Source organism: Ovis aries, chromosome 12, assembly GCF_016772045.2.
Source record: "Ovis aries strain OAR_USU_Benz2616 breed Rambouillet chromosome 12, ARS-UI_Ramb_v3.0, whole genome shotgun sequence".
NCBI classification, from domain to species: domain Eukaryota; kingdom Metazoa; phylum Chordata; class Mammalia; order Artiodactyla; family Bovidae; genus Ovis; species Ovis aries.
Window position 1 is genome coordinate 30,936,976 of NC_056065.1, and position 20,921 is coordinate 30,957,896.

Below are 20,921 nucleotides of genomic sequence, written 5' to 3' on the forward strand. Positions count from 1 at the left end.
AAGAGCAAAGATGAGTCAGCAAAATTCTCAAGGAGCTAAAGTTGTCCTTGGTTCCTTCTGTCTTCTCTCTTTGTCCCTTTCTCTTTTTACTGACCTTTCACCTCACCTACCCTATGGCCACCTGGGTCATCAGCTCTGACCTAGGTCCTCTTCTCCTTGCCCATCACAGCTTACTGTCACATGTTCCCCCAAACTCCAAAGAGACAAATCAGTGGGCTTTATACATGGCAGTTCCTCCAGAGGACTTATTTGTCTTTTGATAGGAGATTCCTGGATACAGCAAAGACTTCCTCCAAAAGCATGCATTTTGGTTCCATAGTGAGGGGGTGGTGTGCTGTGTGTGTGTATGTGTGTGTGTATGAATGTTGGATATTTCAAGCCTGTGGTGGGAGCCTGACTGTTCCACCAGTGTGTGTGGAGGGGGCAGTGGTGTGGAGGAGGGGCTGCCCCCACTGCACCTTCCATGAGACAGTGGGCTTCATTCAACCCCAGAGAACGGCTGCTAGGCTCTGGGGGCCACTGGGTCATAAGGGTAGCTGCTGCTGCTGCTGCTAAGTCACTTCAGTCGTGTCCGACTCTGTGCGACCCCATAGATGGCAGCCCACCAGGCTCCTCTGTCCCTGGGATTCTCCAGGCACGAACACTGGAGTGGGCTGCCATTCCTTCTCCAATGCATGCATGCATGCTAAGTCGCTTCAGTTGTGTGCGACTCTGTGCGACCCTACGGACAGCAGCCCACCAAGCTCCTCTGTCCACAGGATTCCCTAGGTAAGAATACTAGAGTGGGTTGCCATTTCCTTCTCCACATAAGGGTAGCTACAATGACCTGATCCCTTGAGTGGTTCTAAGCTGCAGTATTCTTGGTCCTTGAGCAGAGAAACCAGGTGTCTGGGCCCAGAATGGGGAGATGTCATGCAGGAAGAGGCCTCTTCCCGTCCCCTGCCCCCCCCCCCCCCCCCCCCCCCCCCCCCCCCTCCGACAACCCAGGGCTGGTGAGTGAGGAGCGGTGCCCTGGGGGCCTGCCTTCTCTCTGGGCTGAGACTGACGAGCATCACAGCCTGAAGCCTGAGCGATGCCCTGACAGAAGGTCGGTTTTGTCAGTGATGGCTCTGTCCCCAGCAGGTGACAGGTGGCAGGAACAGGGGTCCCTGGGCTCCCATCCCTGCATCCCAGGGCCCACCCCGTGCCCACCAGGTGCCCACGTCTACCTGAGTTGGCGCGCTTCTTTGGGGCTTTGAGGCTGCGGCAGCGCCCGCCCACGGAGCTGCTGTTCTCGCTCATGGAGTCCTGGGTGGACGAAGCACTGCCAGTGGCCTCGCTGTCGCGCATCATGCTCTCATAGCCACTGCTGCCGCCACTGTGGTAGAAGAGCGCCGTCTTGCCCATGGCGGGCGGCAGCTCCCCGCTTAGCACGCTGCTGTTGTCGCTGCCGTGGCCGCTGCTGCAGCGGTGGGGCCGGCGCGGCGGTGTGATCTTGCTGTAGGGCGAGGGCAGCGGGGCGGCGGGCGGCGGGCGCTCGTCGGTGGGTACAGCGCGCTCCTCCGCCTCGGGCCCCGCGCGCCCGGGCGGCCCTCGCCCGCCCGCGCCGCCCTGCAGCAGCTCCGAGATGCGCCCGTTCACTGCCCGCAGCGGCAGCTTGGACGCCAGGCCCGAGCCGCGGCTCCGGCTCAGCGACTGGGTGGACCAGGACATGTGCTTCCCGCCGGGGGGCGGCCCGGAGCTCTGGCCCACCGCCTGCGGCAGGGACTTGGTGGAGAAGCTCAGGGTCTTGGTGGTGGATGTGGACAGGCTGCGGGCCTTCGGGCTGGCCAGGAGCAGCTTGCTCACGGCGGAGATCTTGGACTGGCTGGCCTTGGGCGAGGCCCCGGCCGACTGCGTGGGGCCTGGGTTGGTGGGTGAGGCCCCAGCGCTGCGGCCCGGGCTCCTCCCCGTGCGGGGCATTGTGCTGTCCTTGCTCGCGTGCAGCCGGGAGCTCATGGAGGACAGGCTCTCCGCCCTCTCCAGCGAGAGGCATTCGTAGTGGCTGACTGTGGTCCTACCCAGAGAGTTGGTCCGGCTGGCCAGCTGCTCCAGCTTAGCGCTGAAGAGCTTGCTGCTGCTGCTGGCATCCTTCGTCTTGCCGCTGGGCTCGTCGGGGAAGCTGGCCAAGAAGGGTGCAGGTTGGTTCAAGGGGCTGCTGGAGCTGCTGCTGCAGGCGCTATGCTGTGGGCTAGCCCGGTTCTTCTGGTCCAGGCTGGACTTCCGGACAGGGGGCAGCGGGGGAGTCCCTTTGGGCCGAGCCAGGACACAGTGCTTGGGGGATGCCACCTTCCTCTCCAGGTTGGCCTTGGAGGGCTGCGTGCTGGAAGCCGAGCCAATGCCGTTGGTTTCCGAGGAGCAATGGTAGAAGAGGCTGTCTAGCTCCTCTTGCCTGCTGGCTTTCTGAAAAGCCCTGGGAAGGCTGCTGGACTTCAGGCTTTTGTTGAGATGCACGGGGCTCTGGGCAGCCACACTGGGCAGGGCCATCTCACAGCCATCCACCACTCTCTTGAAGCTGTCGGCACCTGGGGAGGCAGACACCTCACCGCTACTGTTGCTCAGCCTGTCACTGGGGCTGGCCTTCTTGTCCTGTTCTGCTCTGGCTTCAGGCTTTGGGGGTCCCGTGGCTGTCTCAAACCTACTCCCTTCTTCATTGGGATAAGCATTCTCTTTTTTCACCTCCTCTTCTCGTTTCAGCCAGGGGTCCTCAAATTTCATCTCTTTCTTTGCACCACTTTCCTTGCTCTCCTGGGACTGGGCTGCTTTGGGGACTGAGCTGACGGTGGCCAGGGACGCCTCAGGCTCCTGGACGTTGCGGGGGCTCATGGCAATGCAGGGGTATACTGTAATGTTTGTCTTCATGGGGATGTACCCTTCGCAGTTGCTCAGACTGGCCGTATTAGAGATGGTAACCATGGCCTTGCCCAGGGTGGATATCTTGCAGCCTTTGATGGGGGCTGCCTTGTTGAAGGAGTCTTCCCCCATTTCAGACAAGATGAGCAGGTTGTCGGGTCCTGCCTTGGGCTTCTCCCGGCATACCACAGCAGTGTTCTGGATGCTGCCGACGAACTCTGAGGCCGGAGGCTCTGCCATTGCTTCCCCATGCCCAAAACACGCCTGTGCTATGAAACTGTGGCACGGCTGCTCGCCGTCACTGCCTGTGCTCATCTCACTCAGCCAGGAGCTGATGGAAGAACGTCTGCTCCCCACCTCCCGGGCCTTCTCATCCAGGTTCAGCTTTGGGAGGGGCAGGAACTGAGTGATGCTGACCTCGGACACCGGAGCCACATTTGAGTAGCACTCCAGGTCCTCGCTGATGCTGCCGATGATGCTGACAGGCCGGGAGCCTGAGGCCAAGGCCTGCACCGAGCAGTCGCTGTTGAAGCTGATGATACTGGTGGGGCGGCCACTGTCTAGCACCCCGCTGATGGTCAGCTCCTCCACCAGCGTGAACACCAGCTCGTCCTCACCATTCAGCTCCAGAGGCTGCTGTACCGTCACCATTGTGGTGCTCAGAATCTCCTTCTTGGAATCTGGGGAAGTTGCTGCCTGATGATCGTCATCTACAGGGGTTTCTGGGAACCCTTCGCTCCCAGTAGACATGGATTTCTTCAAAACCTGGGGGCTCATTCCGACCGGTGGGGTGCGTACCTCGGGCTGCAGCAGGGACTCACTAGACACCATGCCTGAGTCCTTGCTCAAGGTGGGCAGCGGGGCCGGAGAAGGCAGGACCCCCTTCTGGGTGTAGACTTTGCATCTCTGGGAAGGAGAGCTGGCCGGCTTGTACTCTGAGGTCTTGGACAGGCTGGCGATGCCCAGCCTGGGGGAGCCCATGGGCCTGGGCTTGCCTTCCACAAAGCCGCAGGAGTTCAGGCTTTCCCGGCTGCTCCGGAGGCTGGGGCTCTGCGCGAGCTGGGAAGAACTGTGCTGGCTGCTGCTGCCGGGGATGCTCCGGGGTGAGGCAGGGGTGGGGCTGTTGGTGAATAATGCGGCAGGGACCGGGGAGTGATTCCTCTGCACCTTGGAGGCCGGGGGCTCCGCACTTTCTCTGTCTGTCAGCTGGCCGTCTGAGCCATCATCTTCCTTATCAGACTCACAGAGCGGGCTTGCCCCGGCTGCCTGGCTCAACGGGACACTCTTGCTTGCCTGCTCTTCCCCATACTGGGCTGGCAGCTCTTCAAAGGGAAACTTACTGGGCTCCTCGCTGCCATCGATGCAATCCAACCTCTCCTGCAGCTCGGCGAAAGTGTTGCACTTCAAGCAGTCCCTTTCTGATTTGCTGGCACCGGCCTCTCCGGCCTCCGTGGACCGGCTGTCACCCCTGGCCTTCTGCAGGGCTGGCACGATAGGGACAAAATCTGGGGGCCCCTCGTTGTCAGTGAGCTCCTTGTCAGAGAGGGCTGTGCCGTTTGGCCCAATATAGATGACCGTGTCGCAGGACTGCTCGCTGCTGGAGGAGTAGTCAGGGTCGCTGGACAGGTGAGGGATGGGGAAGTCTGACTCAACGGCGGCCCTGGCGTGGAAGGGTCTTAGCTGGGTGGGTCTGCGCATTCTGCCTTCCTCACAGGAGCTCTCTCCCCCAGAGGAGCTCGATGTGTACTGTGAGTGAGAGGGAAACAGTTAGTGTGGCGTCATGGGGCAACCGGCCAGGTGACTGGCGGAGGCCATTGGCTCCACGCAGGCCATCCAGACCCCGGGCCATTACCCGGGTGTGCCAGGCCAGGTGCCCCAGCTCTGCATGTCATGCCCTCATACTACTCTGCACACTGGGGAAGCAGAGGCTGCTCATGAAAGGAGGTGACCGGCCCAGGTCCCATATGACCTCCTAAGGACTTGAGGGGGTCACTAGTTTGCACCCCGAAGCCATGTATGACAGTTTGTGCCAGGGGACACTGGTTGGAAAGATGTGCTTTTGACCAAATATATGTGTGTCTATATATATAAAGGAGGGGGAAAAGCCCCCCCAAATCACCAGCTGTCCACAGACCAGACTGACCACAATCATAATGATGTTCTCAGGCATTCTTGTCATACTGCCATTGTCCTGGCCTTGCCTCTGCCTGAGAAAATGAGCCCAGTGGTTTCATCAACCAGAATCAACCACTGAATTAACAGGACAACACCCCTTGGCCGGAAAAAGTCCTCCTGGGAATGCACGGGAAGTAGGGTCATCTGAGCAAGGAGTAAACTAACAGTCCCCTTTGGGATCAATCAGTTGAAGGACCAAGATAGGCAAGATATAGACTATGGATATTTCCCATCGCTCTTAAAAAGTTTCACCTCCAAGTCGCAATCGTTTAAACTCTCTAAAGTGAACCAAGCACTCCCCATTAGGAGTCCAGGCTGGATGACTGAGGAAATCACCAGTAGTCGGGGGGGACAGGACTTCTGTATACCTCGAGGTGGACGCTGAGCCAGGCCTTCGGCAGCCAAGCTCACCAGGCCCCTGGTGCTGGGGGATTAGAAATATTGATTCCACTCTTTCTGACTCAGTTCCAGGGCAGGTCTCCGAAAGCTGTTTCCTCCTCCGCACCCCCAGCAAACCCCTTACCTTCGTTTTCTTTTTCTTCATCCTTAAGACTCGCGAGGCGATCTGGATGGTGGACAGGGTTTCGGCGTAGTTCCCAGCGGCGGCAGAGATATGAGCGATCATGGTGGTGCGGCAGTTCACGTTCCCCAGGGACTCCCGCAGCAGCATGGTGAGCTTGCTTTCTCTGCCAACAAAGTGAATTAAGGTTGCATTAGTGGGCCATGCCTCACTCTGGCTGTCAGGGTAGGACTTCGGGCCCCTACATGGCTTGCTGTGGGCAGTGGTTTTTTATCCCCCTCTTTTTTTTTAATGCATACTAATTAACATCATCTTCTACATGAAGCAATTTGTAGTTGGCAGCTGAGCCAGTGCTTCTAACCCCAAGGATGGAAAGCATGCAGAACACCTCCCTTGGCACCACTGTCCTGGCTGTGATGGGATATTCCTGTGTGTCTGTGCATATGACACTGCCCGAAATGAGGCCTGGGAATAGAAATGAGAGGCAGGGATGGGGAGAGAGCAACTCTGTGACCCGTGATTGGGCATGCTGTCTGCACATCAGGCCTTTCTCTGCAAATTTCCACACCAGGCAATCCCTGCCATAAAAAAAAAGCACTTTCCCAGCTATGAACTTGTACTGAAGAGCTATGTGTTTATAATACAGGGCAAGGTTTCTTTTGCCAAGGAGTTGCACCCACTTTATTGCCATTGTCTCTTAACATATATTTGCACAGGGTAGTGACAAAGGAAAAGGTATTCATATTCCTGGTTAAAACCGGGGGCACACAGACATAGACCCAAGCACTTAATCAGCAACAGAAGGCAGAACTTTCTAGAAGGGACTCCTCTAGGGATTTTGCAGATGCTGTGTGGGGCCAGTGTCCTGAGTAATGAGGCCCAGGAGTTTACAGATGGTATTTCTAGGCTCTTTAAAAAGTGATATGAAGGAACGACTCATGTTTTTTTTTCATTCCTGAACTAGTCTTGACATTCTTCCTGCCTTGCTTTTAAGAGGCTTCTGCTTACGTCATCATCAACTCTTGCCTCTTAACTGCTGCCAAATGCCATTTTGTCTCTGGAGCCGTCCCTGATCCAGAAGTCTGACGGAGCCTCTTTGCTTCCCATGCCTTGTGTTGAGTTTGTTTTGCCAGAGGAGAGGGGTTTGTCCTCAGGTTTTAATCAGGTTGTCAGGGCCTCCCTCGTGGCTCAGATGGTAAAGAATCTGCCTGCAGTGCAGGAGACTCAGGTTTGATCCCTGGGTCAGGAAGATTCCCTGGAGAAGAGATTGGCTACCCACTCCAGTATTCTTGCCTGGAGAGTTCCATGGACAGAGGAGCCTGACATGCTACAGTCCACGGAGTCACAGAGAGTCAGACATGACTGAGTAACTAACACTTTCACTACTTTCAGCAGTCAGCCATTGGCTCCTTCCTCAGCACCCCCGCACCCCAGTCAGCTCTCTGGAGAGAGACTGTCCAGCTCAGGAGACCCAGTTTGACATGCAGGCCCCTGTCAGCAGAGATTAGACCTCAGAGACAGAAAACCACTTCACATGTGACCTGCATCGGACCTTCGGGGAGAAAAGACGTGTAAGAGCAATAGTTTTCCCTTTCCATCTGGGACCAATTAAGGTGTCAGTTCAGAGATACTGGGCTCACTATGGCTCAGTGCCAGTGCAATTTAAAATATATCATAGTTTCCCTTCAAGGAAAACACTCAGTGATAAAAGTGGTGGAACGACAATGCTATGGACTGACTGTTTACATCTCCCCCAAATTCATGTGTTGCAACTTAACGTCCCATGTGATAGTATCTGAAGGTTGAACCTTTGGGAGGTGATTAAGTCATGAGGGTGGAGCCCACATGAGTGAAATTTGTACCCTTATACAAAAGACCCTAGAGAGCTTCCTTGTCCCTTCTGCCATGTGAGGGAACGGTGAGAAGATAGCTACCTATGAGCCAGGAGGCAGGGCCCCACCAGGCACAAATCTTCCAACACCTTGATCTCAGATTTCCAGCCTTTAGAACTGTGAGGAATTCACTGAAGTTCCTCAGTCTATGGGATTCTGTTATAGCAGCTTGAACTGACTTGGACAGGAAAGTAAGTGGGTATTGAGGAGGAGCCCTCCAGCCCTAGGTCCTAGCTCTGAACATTTATCTTCCTTCAAAATGTCTATCAGGAACATCATGGAAACCTCCAGAGTTGACAACCAGATGGGGAAGTCAAGTCTCACTCCGGGCACACATTCTCAGTACAGACATTGTACATGGACAAGTCTAAGCCTTTGTCTTCCATACTGGAAGTGGGTGATACATCCCATCAGAGTTAAGTTGTGATCATATATGGTTAATTCTTATTAGTCATGACAGTTATTTTTATTACATCTCCAGGAACACTGAGCTAGTGAATGCTGAGCCATGCCCCTAGGGGAAATATGTGGGTTTATGTTCCTGGGACCCCTGGGTCACAATATTTCATCAATTGATCAACACATAACCTTGTTTTATGTGCATATCTATTTAAAGACATCCTAATTTCCATTTCTTATAGATAATGAATTATATGTACCTTCTATATAATAAAACACTAGCTGAGAAGGATTTAACATTTCCCTGACTCTGGGTAACATGACCATAAATTTCTTTGGCTTTCAGCCTTACAATATTTTCCACTATGCTTTAAAAGAAAAAAAAAAAAAAACACTGGGCATATTATGAATCCACCAATACAGCCCGTTTCCACAGTATCATTATGCACTTCGATGTTACTTAAGTACTTTCCAGAACTCTGATGCATATACATCAGTGAATTTCCTCTTCCTGGATGTAACATATTGTTGATTCATTAACACTGAACTCACACCAACAGAACTATATCACGCCTGAATGAAGCTTCTCTCACACATGTATTTTTTCTGTAAATCACAGCCTTCTTGCACTAGACAACTGCAGTACTATACCTGGGGGCTACTTTACACAGTGAAATCACCAACAAAAAGCACAGAAAGACAAAAAAGTGTCACTAAATAGACTGCAAAAAAGACCCTTGTTTACATGATGAGAGGTGAAACAAGAAGACAAAGCTGTTGGCTTGTCCAGTTTCAGCTGGGAACATGTGCATTGGGTGGCTCAAACTTTTTATTACTAAGCATGTCTGCAAATTACAATAAAACTGTGGATTTTGAACATAATTCACAACATAGAATCTGTAAATGATTCTGAGGATCAACTGTACTATGAAGTTCTTACGGATGAGTCTTGTTCATCAGTTGCTCTGCTGAAGGCACACCCCAGTTATTTATCCACATGGCCCTGTAAAGGCCCCAGGAAAAGATACCAAAGACAAAATAAACAGATGGAGCATTGTTGTATCTAACTGTTTGCCCTGTGTGTTTCCACATGATTCCCCCATTCATAAGTCAATCATAGGACAATTTTTATTTTTAAGTCCACATTGTTGGAGGAAGCCAGGGCCTGTGTGTTGCTTGGCAACGAGCATTTTAGCTCTCCTTTGGAAAGCCAGTAAAACTGCCAGCAAGATTGTTTCACATGGGCCTCTCTAGACTCTAAAACATACCTGATGGGAGTGAAAGATGGTGTCTATAAAGTTTTCATTTTTTTCTACCTCATCATGATCCTTTAACTTGGAACGAAGACAATTAAGTCGGGGAGAGAAGGTGAAAGAAGGGACAAACTGTAGGTTTAACTCACTGTCTTTGGCAGGAAAATAAAAAGAGTGGAAAGTTTCTAGGGCAGTGATCAGTTCAAACTCAGTCTGTACCTCTGCATAGACGCCAAGGCAAGAGGAACAGGACAGCACAGGTGCAGAACTGCTGGCCGCCGAGCCCCAGGGCCAGGGTGGGTGAGAACTCAGCCTTGGGGACCCGTGCGAGAAGGACAGGTTCGGCGGGATGGGAAGGGACAGGTGACAGAGTAGGCTTGACTGGGGTCTGGGAAGGACCATGCTGCTCTTCTTTCAGACAGGCATGTTCTATGCACACATATTCCACTTCCCTCCCACCCCACTGCACATATTTTTTAAAACAATTTTTTGAAAAATGTCTTGCTTTTCAAAATAAGTCAACCTTTTATTAGCCATAGCAAGAGAACAGTAAAAAAAAAAAATAGCATAATGAGTAAATTTTCATTAATTTTATAAGAACATGACAGAGCACGTAGTACTCTAGGACACGAGCTGACAAACTGAGGCCCGCCAGCCCAATCCAAGCCCCTGCCTATTTCTGTAAATAAAGTTTTATTGAGACATGGCCACACCAATTTGTTAACAGATTGTCTCTGGCTGTTTTCACACGACAACAGCAGAGGTGAATAGTCATGACAGAATCCATATATTTGCTATCTGGTCTTTTACAGAAAAAGTCCACTGACCCGTGCTCTAAAGTATTGACAAAGGGTGGTTTCATTTTAGACAGAGCGCCAAAAAGTTATCAACAAGAACACAGAGGTATGTCTTAATTTCCTTGTGTACGTGCTCCGTCGCTTCAGTCATGTCCAACTCTTTGTGACCCTATGGACTATAGCCCGTCAGGCTCTTCTGTAGATGGGATTCTCCAGGCAAGAATACAGGAGTGGGCTGCCATTTCCTTCCTATTCAACAATCTCTTTCTGACTTGACAGTTGTCCGTGTTGTCTTTCTGTCAGTTCATCTATCTTTCTTTCAGATGTTTCCTGAAGGGAGAGCTTATAAAATCAGCAGCATGGAAACAGGCAGAGGAACAAGGGCTGGTTTTAGAAATCACTCAAGCACCAGGACACAGTCATCAGCGACTGCCCCGTTCACTTCCTATGTGATACGGAAGCAGAGGCTATCCTTCTCAAGGGCCTATGAAGCTGCTCACCCTCCAACTCATTAAGTTGTGAATGTCTACAGTGGCTCACTCAAATAACATTTTGATGAATGTGGACCCTCAGGAAGCCATCCTGAAGACTCTGAGGGTGTGCAGAGCAGAGGCCCTAGAGCCTACCACCCAGTGAGGGAGACACATGTGTAAACACATGTTATTTGACTTTGCTGGTGGTCCAGTGGTTAAGGATCCACCTGCCAATGCAGGGGACATAGGTTCGATCCCTGGTCTGGGAAGATTCCACTTGCTACAGAGCAACTAAGCCTGTGCTCCCTAATTACTGAGGCTGCATGCTGTAGCTACTGAAGCCCAGGAGCCTAGAGTTTATGCTCCACATAAGAGAAGTCACTGAAATTAGAAGCCTGTGTAATCCCCACAACTAGAGAAAGCCTGAGAGCAGCAATGAAGACCCAGCATAGCCAAAAATAAATAAAATTTTAAAAACCAACTCATTATCATACCATCCATTAAAGCCAATGACAGAAGAGCAAATCTAAAACAGCACATGATAGAGAAAGACCCTCAAGACTGGGAGTGTCCCCACCATCACTATAACTCCCTGATAGCTGGGAACACCCGGACTTCAATGGGTATAGCACAGTTCTCTCCTTGGCTGAGATTCTCCTACGTGGCCCGGCATCCAGGGATATATTTGCTTGAGGTTCCCCCTAAACCCAACAGAACTCTTAATTCCTTTCTGAAAGGACAATCTGGAATCTCAAGATCATTGTTCACTGACCCTGAGAATTGGGAAACTGTCCCAACTGGTAAGTTGGTACAGAACCTCCAGAGTCACACATTTACAATGTTGGCCAGGTAATTTCATAAGAAAATAGATGTTCCTTTCATGACAGCTGTTAAATATATTTCTTCCCCATAAAGGAGGTGAAGAACTCTGGACATGGGAAGAAAGGCATCTACTGACCATGTTCTTTTAAAGAGTAGTGAGCTCTAAATCACCAAGTTGAGCAACTCAAATACAGCACCCTGGATGGGCCAGCCCTTCTTCAAGGCCTGATTCTTGTGGGAGAGCACCATAAATGTCCACTTACAGACATGAATCTGTTTTTAAAAAATATGCCTCCTTTAATGCAAACACAATGAGGGCACAGAAAAAAGCAAAGTGACTTATATTAATTCCTAATGAAATGAAAGGAAAGGAACTTAGTTAATCTCGAAAATTAATCTCCAGAACAATGTGCAAGAGAAAGATTCCTGTGGGCAGCAGACATAAAAATCACAAACACATACACACACGTGACCTCCCAGACATACACACAGGCATGCTCTTTTTTAGAAAAAGGAGACAGTGCTTGTTTATTTTTAAGCAATACATCATTGGCATTGAAGAACGGAAACCATACACACAGAATTCTTATAGATGTCAGATCAAGATAACAACCAGTGTTTATATGCCAGGAAAATTCCGGTATCCCTCATGTTGTTAAGGATATGAACTCTGAACTCCCACTTTCTACCCATTTTACCTGTAAACTGCCAGAATGTATTGCAGAGCCCCAAACAGAGCTTGAGATGAGGGCAAGAGATCCCAAGGATGGATCCAGCTCCAAGATTCTAATCTCCCAGCCTTAGACCCCAAACACCAGGCCCCTGCAGCTACCCACTGACCACCAGGGAAGAAGAAAGAACAGAAAGGAAAAGAAGGACCAGAGATAGGCTAAAGTCATGAACTTGGCCTAGTTTCTGGCTCCGCTATAGCCTCTCTTCCGCTGACCCTGCCTCCTTCCCATTCACATCCTATTGGTCTGTGAACATCCTTTTCTACTATTGTCTGAAGAGTTACCAGTGTCCCCCCGAGACCAGCTCAAGTATTGAGGACAAGGGTCCCAAGACACCAGGACCTATAACCCAGTGCTCCTGGCCCAGGTGGTCCACATCTGAGTGGTTCTTTCTCTCTCACCAGAAAGAGTGTTCATTGTGCAGAGGGTAGACTGAGTCACCAGGCCCCCAGGTGAGGACAACTCTCATGCCTCTGCTTGTCTTTACTTGTGAGACTACTGGGCTGTGATGCTGAAACACATATGTCCACAAGGGAAAAACCACTTCACTTAAGTTTATTTCCCTGTAAGGGATGGGTGGTCCCCTGTTCAGGGTTGCTTCACAGACATTTACATGTTTGGGAGAAGACTTCACATGCCTTTTTGCCTGGGAAGCTGTCTGCTCTGCAGGAATGGCCATTTCTCAGCAATGTTCCCCTCAAGGATGCCAACACTTTAGGGCACGAATTTTCCAGTTTCTGGTACTACAGAACAGCCCAAAGCTTGGTACAGGCCAAGCTATCCAACTGGCATACCCAAAAGGAGTTCATGAAGTTAAAGGGCTTTTGACTCAGTTTCAGATATTACTCCATTTGTACTGCAAACGGTGTGAGCAGGTCTGTGCTGTGGGATGCTAAGAACAAGAGTGCATAATCCTGGCAACCTTGATAGAGAAACATGGTTCTCAGGTCTTCCAATGAGGGTGACTTTGGCTTTCAGAATAAACCATTGGCTAGAATAGCTGCCTGCATCCGGCATGTGTGTTTGAGGTGCTTCTGCCAGCACTGGCATGCAGCAGTGTGCGAGATGGTGAGACCGCTCATCAGAGGAGAGCTTAGAAGAGGACCATGTGGAGAACCACCCACTGCCAACTGAAGGACCAGCCTTTGTGATCCAACCAATATGCTGCCTGGTATGAGTTCATGCCTTACCTAACCTGAAACCATCTGTTGGTGGAGGTGCTAAGAGTGGTCACAGTTAGCCTAACTGATCTCTCAGAGAGCTCTTTATTAAATACTATAGAATTCTATATTAAATACTATAGATCAGTACCAGATTTTATTTTCTTGAGCTCCAAAATCACTGTGTGTGGTGACTGCATATTATGCATGTATGTACGGTGACAGCCATGAAATTAAAAGCTGCTTGCTCCTTGGAAGAAAAGCTATGACAACCCTAGACAGCATATTAAAAAGCAGAGACAGCACTTTGCCGACAAAGGCCCACCTAGTCAAAGCTATAGTTTTTCCAGTAGTCAAGTACCAGTGTGAGAGTTGGACCATAAAGAAGGCTGAGCACTGAAGAAGTGATATTTTCTTTAATTTACTTTATTTGGAGGCTAATTACTTTACAAAATTGTGGTGGGTTTTGCCATACATTCACATGAATCAGCCATGTGTTGTACATGTGTTCCCCATCCTGACCCTCCCTCCCACTTCTCTCCCCATCCCATCCCTCACGGTCATCCCAGTGCACCAGCCCTGAGCACCCTGCCTCATGCATCGAACCTGGACTGGCGATCTATTTCACATATGATGGTATATATGTTTCAATGCTATTCTCTCAAATCATCCCGCCCTTGCCTTCTCCCACAGAGTCCAAAAGTCTTCTTTACATCTGTGTCTCTTTTGCTGTCTCACATAAAGTGTCATTATTACCATCTTTCTAAATTCCATATATATGCATTAATATACTGTATTGGTGTTTTTCTTTCTGACTTACTTCACTCTGTATAATAGGCTCCACTTTCATCTACCTCATTAGAACTGATTCAAAGGCATTCTTTTTAATGGCTGAGTAATATTCCATTGGGTATATGTACCACAGCTTTCTTGTCCATTTGTCTGCCGATGGATATCTAGGTTGCTTCCATGTCCTGGCTATTGTACACAGTGTTGCAATAAACATTAGGCTACACGTGTCTCTTTCAATTCTGGTTTCCTCAGTGTGTACGCCCAGCAGTGGGATTGCTGGGTTGTATGGCAGTTCTATTTCCAGTTTTTTAAGGAATCTCCACACTGTTCTCCATAGTGGCTGTACTGGTTTGCATTCCCACCAACAGTGTAAGAGGGTTCCTTTTCTCGACACTCTCTCCAGCATTTATTGTTTGTAGACTTCTTGATAGCAGCCATTCTGACTGGCGTGAGATGGTACCTCATTGTGGTTTTGATTTGCATTTCTCTGATAATGAGTGATGTTGTGCATCTTTTCATGTGTTTGTTAGCCATCTGCATGTCTTCTTCAGAGAAATGTCTGTTTAGTTCTTTGGCCCATTTTTTTATTAGGTCGCTTATTTTTCTGGAATTGAGCTGCAGGAGTTGCTTGTATATTTTTGAGATTAATTCTTTGTCAGTTGCTTCATTTGCTATTATTTTTTCCTATTCTGAAGGCTGTCTTTTCACCTTGCTTACAGTTTCCTTTGTTGTGCAAAAGCTTTTAAGTTTAATTAGGTCCTATTTATTTTTGCTTTTACTTCCACTACTCTGGGAGGTGGGTCATAGAGGATCCTGCTATGATTTACATCAGAGAGTGTTTGGCCTATGTTTTCCTCTAGGGGTTTTACAGTTTCTGGTCTTACATTTAGATCTTTAATCCATTTTGGGTTTATTTTTGTGTGCGGTGTTAGAAAGTGTTCTAGTTTCATTCTTTTACAAGTGTTTGACTAGTTTTTCCAGCACTACTTGTTAAAGAGATGGTCTTTTCTCCATTGTATATTCTTGCCTCCTTTGTCAAAGATAAGGTGTCCATATGTGTGTGGATTTATCTCTGGGCTTTCTATTTTGTTCCATTGATCTATGTTTCTGTCTTTGTGCCAGTACCATACTGTCTTGATGACTGTGGCTTTGTAGTAGAGCCTGAAGTCAGGCAGGTTGATTCCTCCAGTTCCATTCTTCTTTCTTAAGAGTGCTTTGGCTATTCAAAGTTTCTTGTATTTCCATACAGACTGTGAAATTATTTGTTCTAGTTCTCTGAAAAATACCATTGGTAGCTTGATAGAGATTGCATTGAATCTATATGGGAATTTGGGTGGTATACTCATTTTCACTATATTGATTCTTCTGATCCATGAACATGGTATATTTCTCCATCTATTTCTGTCATCCTTGATTTCTTTCATCAGTGTTTTATAGTTTTATATATATAGGTCTTTTGTTTCTTTAGGTAGATTTATTCCTAAGTATTGTATTCTTCTCATTGCAATGGTGAATGGATTTGTTTCCTTCTCTTTCTGTTTTCTCATTGTTAGTGTATAGGAATGCAGGGGATTTCTGTGTGTTAATTTTATATCCTGCAACTTTTCTATATTCATTGATTAGCTCTGGTAATTTTCTGGTGGAGTCTTTAGGGTTGCAGATCCTCTCCTTTATGTAGACGATCATGTCATCTGCAAACAGTGAGAGTTTTACTTCTTCTTTCCCAATCTGGATTCCTTTTATTTATTTTTCTTCTGAGTGCTGTGACTAAAACTTCCAAAACTTTTTTGAATAGTAGTGGTGAGAGTGGGCATCCTTGTCTTGTTCCTGACTTTAGGGGAAATGCTTTCAATTTTTCACCATTGAGGATAATGTTTGCTGTGGGTTTATCATATATAGTTTTTATTATGTTGAGGTAAGTTCTTTCTATGCCTGCTTTCTGGAGGCTTTTTATCATAAATGGATATTGAATTTTGTCAAAGGCTTTCTCTGCATCTATTGAGATAATCATATGGTTTTTATCTTTCAATTTGTTAATGTGGTATATCACATTGATTGATTTGTGAATATTGAAGAATCCTTGCATTCCTGGGGTAAAGCCCACTTGGTCATGATGTATGATTTTTTAATATGTTGTTGGATTCCGTTCGCTAGAATTTTGTTAAGGATTTTTGCATCTATGTTCATTAGTGATATTAGCCTGTAGTTTTCTTTTTTTGTGGCATCTCTGTCATGTTTTGGTATTAGGGTGATGGTGGCCTCATAGAATGAGTTTGGAAGTTTACCTTCCTCTGCAATTTTCTGGAAGAGTTTGAGTAGGATAGGTGTTAGTGCTTCTCTAAATTTTTGGTAGAATTCAGCTGTGAAGCCATCTGGTCCTGGGCTTTTGTTTGTTGGAAGATTATTGATTACAGTTTCCATTTCTGTGCTTGTGATGGGTCTGTTAAGATTTTCAATTTCTTCCTGGTTCAGTATTGGAAAGTTGTACTTTTCTAAGAATTTGTCCATTTCTTCCACATTGTCCATTTTATTGGCATATAGTTGCTGATAGTACTCTCTTATAATGCTTTGTATTTCTTTGTTGTCTGTTGTAATCTCTCCATTTTCATTTCTAATTTTGTTGATTTGATTCTTCTCCCTTTTTTTCTTGATGAGTCTGGCTAATGGTCTGTTTATTTTGTTTATCTTCTCAAAGAACCAGCTTTTAGCTTTGTTGATTTTGGCTATGGTCTCCTTTGTTTCTTTTGCATTTATTTCTGCACTAATTTTATGATACTTTCAAACTGAATTGCTGGAGAAGACTTTTGAGAGTCCCTTGGACAGCAAGGAGATCAAACCAGTCAATCCTAAAGAAAATCAACCCTGAATATTCACTAGAAGGACTGATGCTGAAGCTGAAGCTCCAATACTTTGACCACCTGATGCAAATAGCTGACTCACTGGAAAAGAACCTGATGCTGGGAAAGACTGAGGGAAGGAGGATAAGGGGCAGACAGAGGATGAGATGGTTGGATGGAACCACTGACTCAATGGCCATGAGTCTGAGCAAACTCTGGGAGATAGTGAAGGACAGGGAAGCCTGGTATGCTGCAGTTCATGAGGTTGCAAAGAGTCAGACACAACTTAGTGATTGAACAAGAGCAAAGACAACATCAACATAGAACTCTTAGCACAAACAGCACCATTTGGGGATGTCTGTGATGCAGGGAGAGATGTGTTCTTCCCATTGCCATCCTGGTTAGCCAGGGCTGGCACTATGGTGGCTCAACAGCTTTGGTGACTGTGCCCAGTGAGAGGCAGGAGAGCAGTGATCATGCCCAAACAGGGCTATTCCAGGTGAAGCAGTAGTTGTCCCCAGCAGGGCTACATGACAAGCATTCATGAGAGCTCCCTGAGGTACATCAAAAATGATCTGGGTAGAAAGGCAGTTTATATACACTGGAGGGTTTACATTGTAGGTATGGATTAAGGTCAAGGAAATTGGAGTTATGACTTTAGTCTTCTACCCTTATACACACAGGAAGATGAAATCTAAGGAATTTGGGCTGCATGAATCCATTTGATCCTGGATATCAGTGTTCTGTTTATCTGACTAAGATAAAATTCACATTAATTCAGCCCACTTCATGACAAAGACCAGCTGTAAACAGGGAACAGGCTCAGAATCTTTCAAAAGAAGTCTATAATGTAACTTGAATTTAGAGTTAACAGAAGGTTTCAAGTTAAAATCCTAACTTATCTGCTTCAATCTCACTTAATGAGATATATTTGCAATTTCTGAAGTGGCTATAAAATATAGGTTCACATATAAATTAAATGTGTTTCATGAAAACTTTCTTACTTTATTCTTTTGCTTAACAATTCATTCCTTCTTATCTAGAACAAGAAAAAAACTTCCATCCTGGTCTAGTCATTGATCACTCAGTTAGTAGAATCTGAATTACTCTAGATATTCTAAATCTAAGTTCTGCTCAGGAAAACATACATTCATTTCAAGACTGTAGCACTCAGGTATGGCATAAGACATTTTAAAGGTAATTCATGTAATAAGAACACAATTTAGAAAACTCACTAATTCTAGGATACAAGGTTGAAAAACAGATACAAACTTCCAGTTATAAAATAAGTAAGCTTTGTGGATGTAATATACAGCATGGTGACTATAACTAGTAATAATACTGCATTGCATATTTGAAACTTGCTAAGACAGTAGATTGAGGCTTCCCTGGTGGCTCAGAAGTAAAGAATCCACCTGCAATGCAGGAGACCTGGGTTCGATCCCTGAGTTGGGAAGATCCCCTGGAGAAGGAAATGGCAACCCATGCCAGTATTCTTGCCTGGGAAATCCCAGGAACAGAGAAGCCTGGCAGGCTACAGTCCATGGAGTCTCAGAAGAGTCAGACATGACTTAGTGACTAAACAACAACCAGAGAGAAGATATTAAAAGTTCTTATCACAAGAAAAAAATATTTTGTAACTTATGATGGTGGACATTAACTGGACTTATTATGGTGATCATTTTGAATTATATACAAATATTGAATCATCGTGTTGTATACCTGTTGTATTGTCACCTTGCTTATTTAACTTATATGCAGAGCACATCATGCAAAATGCTGGATTGGATGAGGCACAAGCTGGAATCAAGATTGCGGGAAGAAATATCAATAACCTCAGATATGCAGATGACAGTACCCATAAGGCAGAAAGCAAAGAGGAACTAAGGAGCCTCCTAATGAAAATGAGAGAGAATAATGAAAAAGCTGACTTTAAACTTAGCATTCAAAAAATGAAGATCATGCCACTTCACAGCAAATAGATGGGGAAACAATGGAAACAGTGACAGACTATTTTCTTGGGCTCCAATATCACTGCAGATGGTGACTGCAGCCATGAAACTAAAAGACGCTTGCTCCTTGTAAGAAAAGCTGTGACCAACCTAGACAGCATATTAAAAAGCAGAGACATTATTTTGCCAACAAAAGTTGGTCTAGTCAAAGTTATGGTTTTTATAGTAGTTATGTATGGATGTGAGAGTTGGACCATAAAGAAGGTTGAGTGCCGAAGAATTGATGCATTTGAACTGTGGTGTTGGAGAAGACTCTTGAGAGTCCCTTGGACTGCAAGGAGATCAAACCAGTCAATCCTAAAGGAAATCAGTCCTGAATATTTATTGGAAGGGCTGATGCTGAAGCTCCAGTGTTCTGGCCACTTGATACGAAGAACTGACTCATTGGAAAATACCCTGATGCTGGGAAAGACTGAAAGCAGGAGAAGAAGGGGACAACAGAGGATAAGATGATTGGATGGCACACTGACTCGATGGACATGAGTTTGAGTAAGCCCTGGGAGTTGGTGGTGGACAGGGAAGCCTGTTGTGCTGCAGTCCATGGAGTCGCAGAGTTGGACACAACTGAGCGACTGAACTGACTGATACCTGCAACTAATATAGTGCTATGTAACTTACACTTCAATAAAAATTCTTAATTGAGAATAAAAGGAAAAAATAGAAAAATAATTTTAGAACCATAGAGTATTAGAGCTGAAAAGATTCTTAAAGGTCATTTTATTTCTTAATAAGAGGACTGCCACTATTATAGGTGACCTGCTTACTGCCAGAATATTTTTAATGACTGAAAACTTCAAGGCAGCCTGGGTAATATTTTTAAATAGCCTCAATTATTAGAAAGTTCTCTCTTATACTGAACTTATATCTTTTTTATATTTCTAACCCACAGACATTCAACTCTATTTCCAAGGGGCACCCAGGGTAAGAATCATCTTTTTGTGCACACTAGCCCTTCACATTTTAAAAGACACTTATCATGTCCTTAAATGTTCTCTTGCTTGGGAGTAGTCCATGTTCCTTCTACTGCTCCTCAAGTATTTTGTTGGTCATCCAAGCTCATACTAAGCCCTCCTCTACTTACCGCATAATTTAGTACTTCCTCTTCACTCAGACTTGTCTTGATTCCTATGCAATAAAGAATATGGCCTCGCCCAAAGAGATCTAGCTTTAACCTCAGCTTCTGGGAAGTAATCTGTATTATATCTGCTGGGGCTATCTCTGTGGAGAGTGGGGACTGGTCACACCAGATCATAGGGCCACACCCAATAGTCTTAAAGTGGGAGCTGGCCATGCCTGGAAGATCAATCATGTGATTTACTTCAGGGGCCTTGGGTCACATGGTATCAGTCAACTTAGAGACCAAATTCAGCCAGGCTGGAAATTAATCCATTATGTCTTTGCAATGAAGCCCCGGGAAAAACTGCATACCAAAACTCAGTGCATATTGTCACACATTGACAACTGGGAGGGTAACACATTCTGTCTCCACAGGGGGAGACAATGGAGGCTTCATGTTTGGAACCTCTCTCTCCCCACACTCTGCCCTCTGCATCTCTTCCTTTGTATGCTTTTAATCTGTATCCTCTATAACAAGATGTAGCCGTGAGTACTTTCAGCGAGTCTTTGAGTCCTTCTAGTGAATTACCAGACCTGGAGGTGATTTTGGGAAACCTCTAAATATGCAGTTGGTGTCAGAAGTGAGAGTAGTCTTTTCTGGACTCTTCCTCTAATTTTGTAGTTGGACCCTAACTCCTTACAGTTGGTGTCAGAAGTCTTGGGCAGACTTGGCAATTCAAGGACTGTGTCCTCAAACCTCACAGTTTGGTCAATGCCAGGTAGCTCTTTTCAACAGGATCCCAAGACCATCGAGGGTAGGAGTTAAGCTTTCAATTTGATCTTTCTTTTTATTTCGACCTTTCTTCACAGTAATTCAAACAATGTTTATGACTTATTAGCTCCAGGACAGAAGGGAAAGAGCCTATATTTATTTTTACTTAGTTTAGCATAACCAAGAGCTAGGAATGTCATCACTTTGTTGAAAAACAAAAACAATAACTTAGAGAAGGCAAATTAGTAGACCTCACAGACAAATAGGATTCTCAGGTTGCTCAGTGGTAAACAATCTGCCTGCCCAATGTAGGAGACCCAGGATATACAGGTTTGATCCCTGGGTCAGGAAGATCCTGG

At 46.6% G+C, this 20,921-nt stretch overlaps 1 protein-coding gene across 2 annotated transcripts in view; it reads right to left on the minus strand.

Annotated features, from left to right (window-relative positions):
* Positions 1–20,921, minus strand: part of KIF26B (kinesin family member 26B) — a 517,705-nt gene that overhangs the window by 24,843 nt on the left and 471,941 nt on the right. For both annotated transcript variants that reach the window (XM_027976327.2, XM_060396383.1), the window contains 2 exons: positions 5,570–5,732; positions 1,209–4,617 (listed from right to left, as the gene is read on the minus strand). In XM_027976327.2, the coding sequence (XP_027832128.1) occupies positions 1,209–4,617; positions 5,570–5,732 (3,572 nt within the window). The remainder of the gene's footprint in view (positions 1–1,208; positions 4,618–5,569; positions 5,733–20,921) is intronic.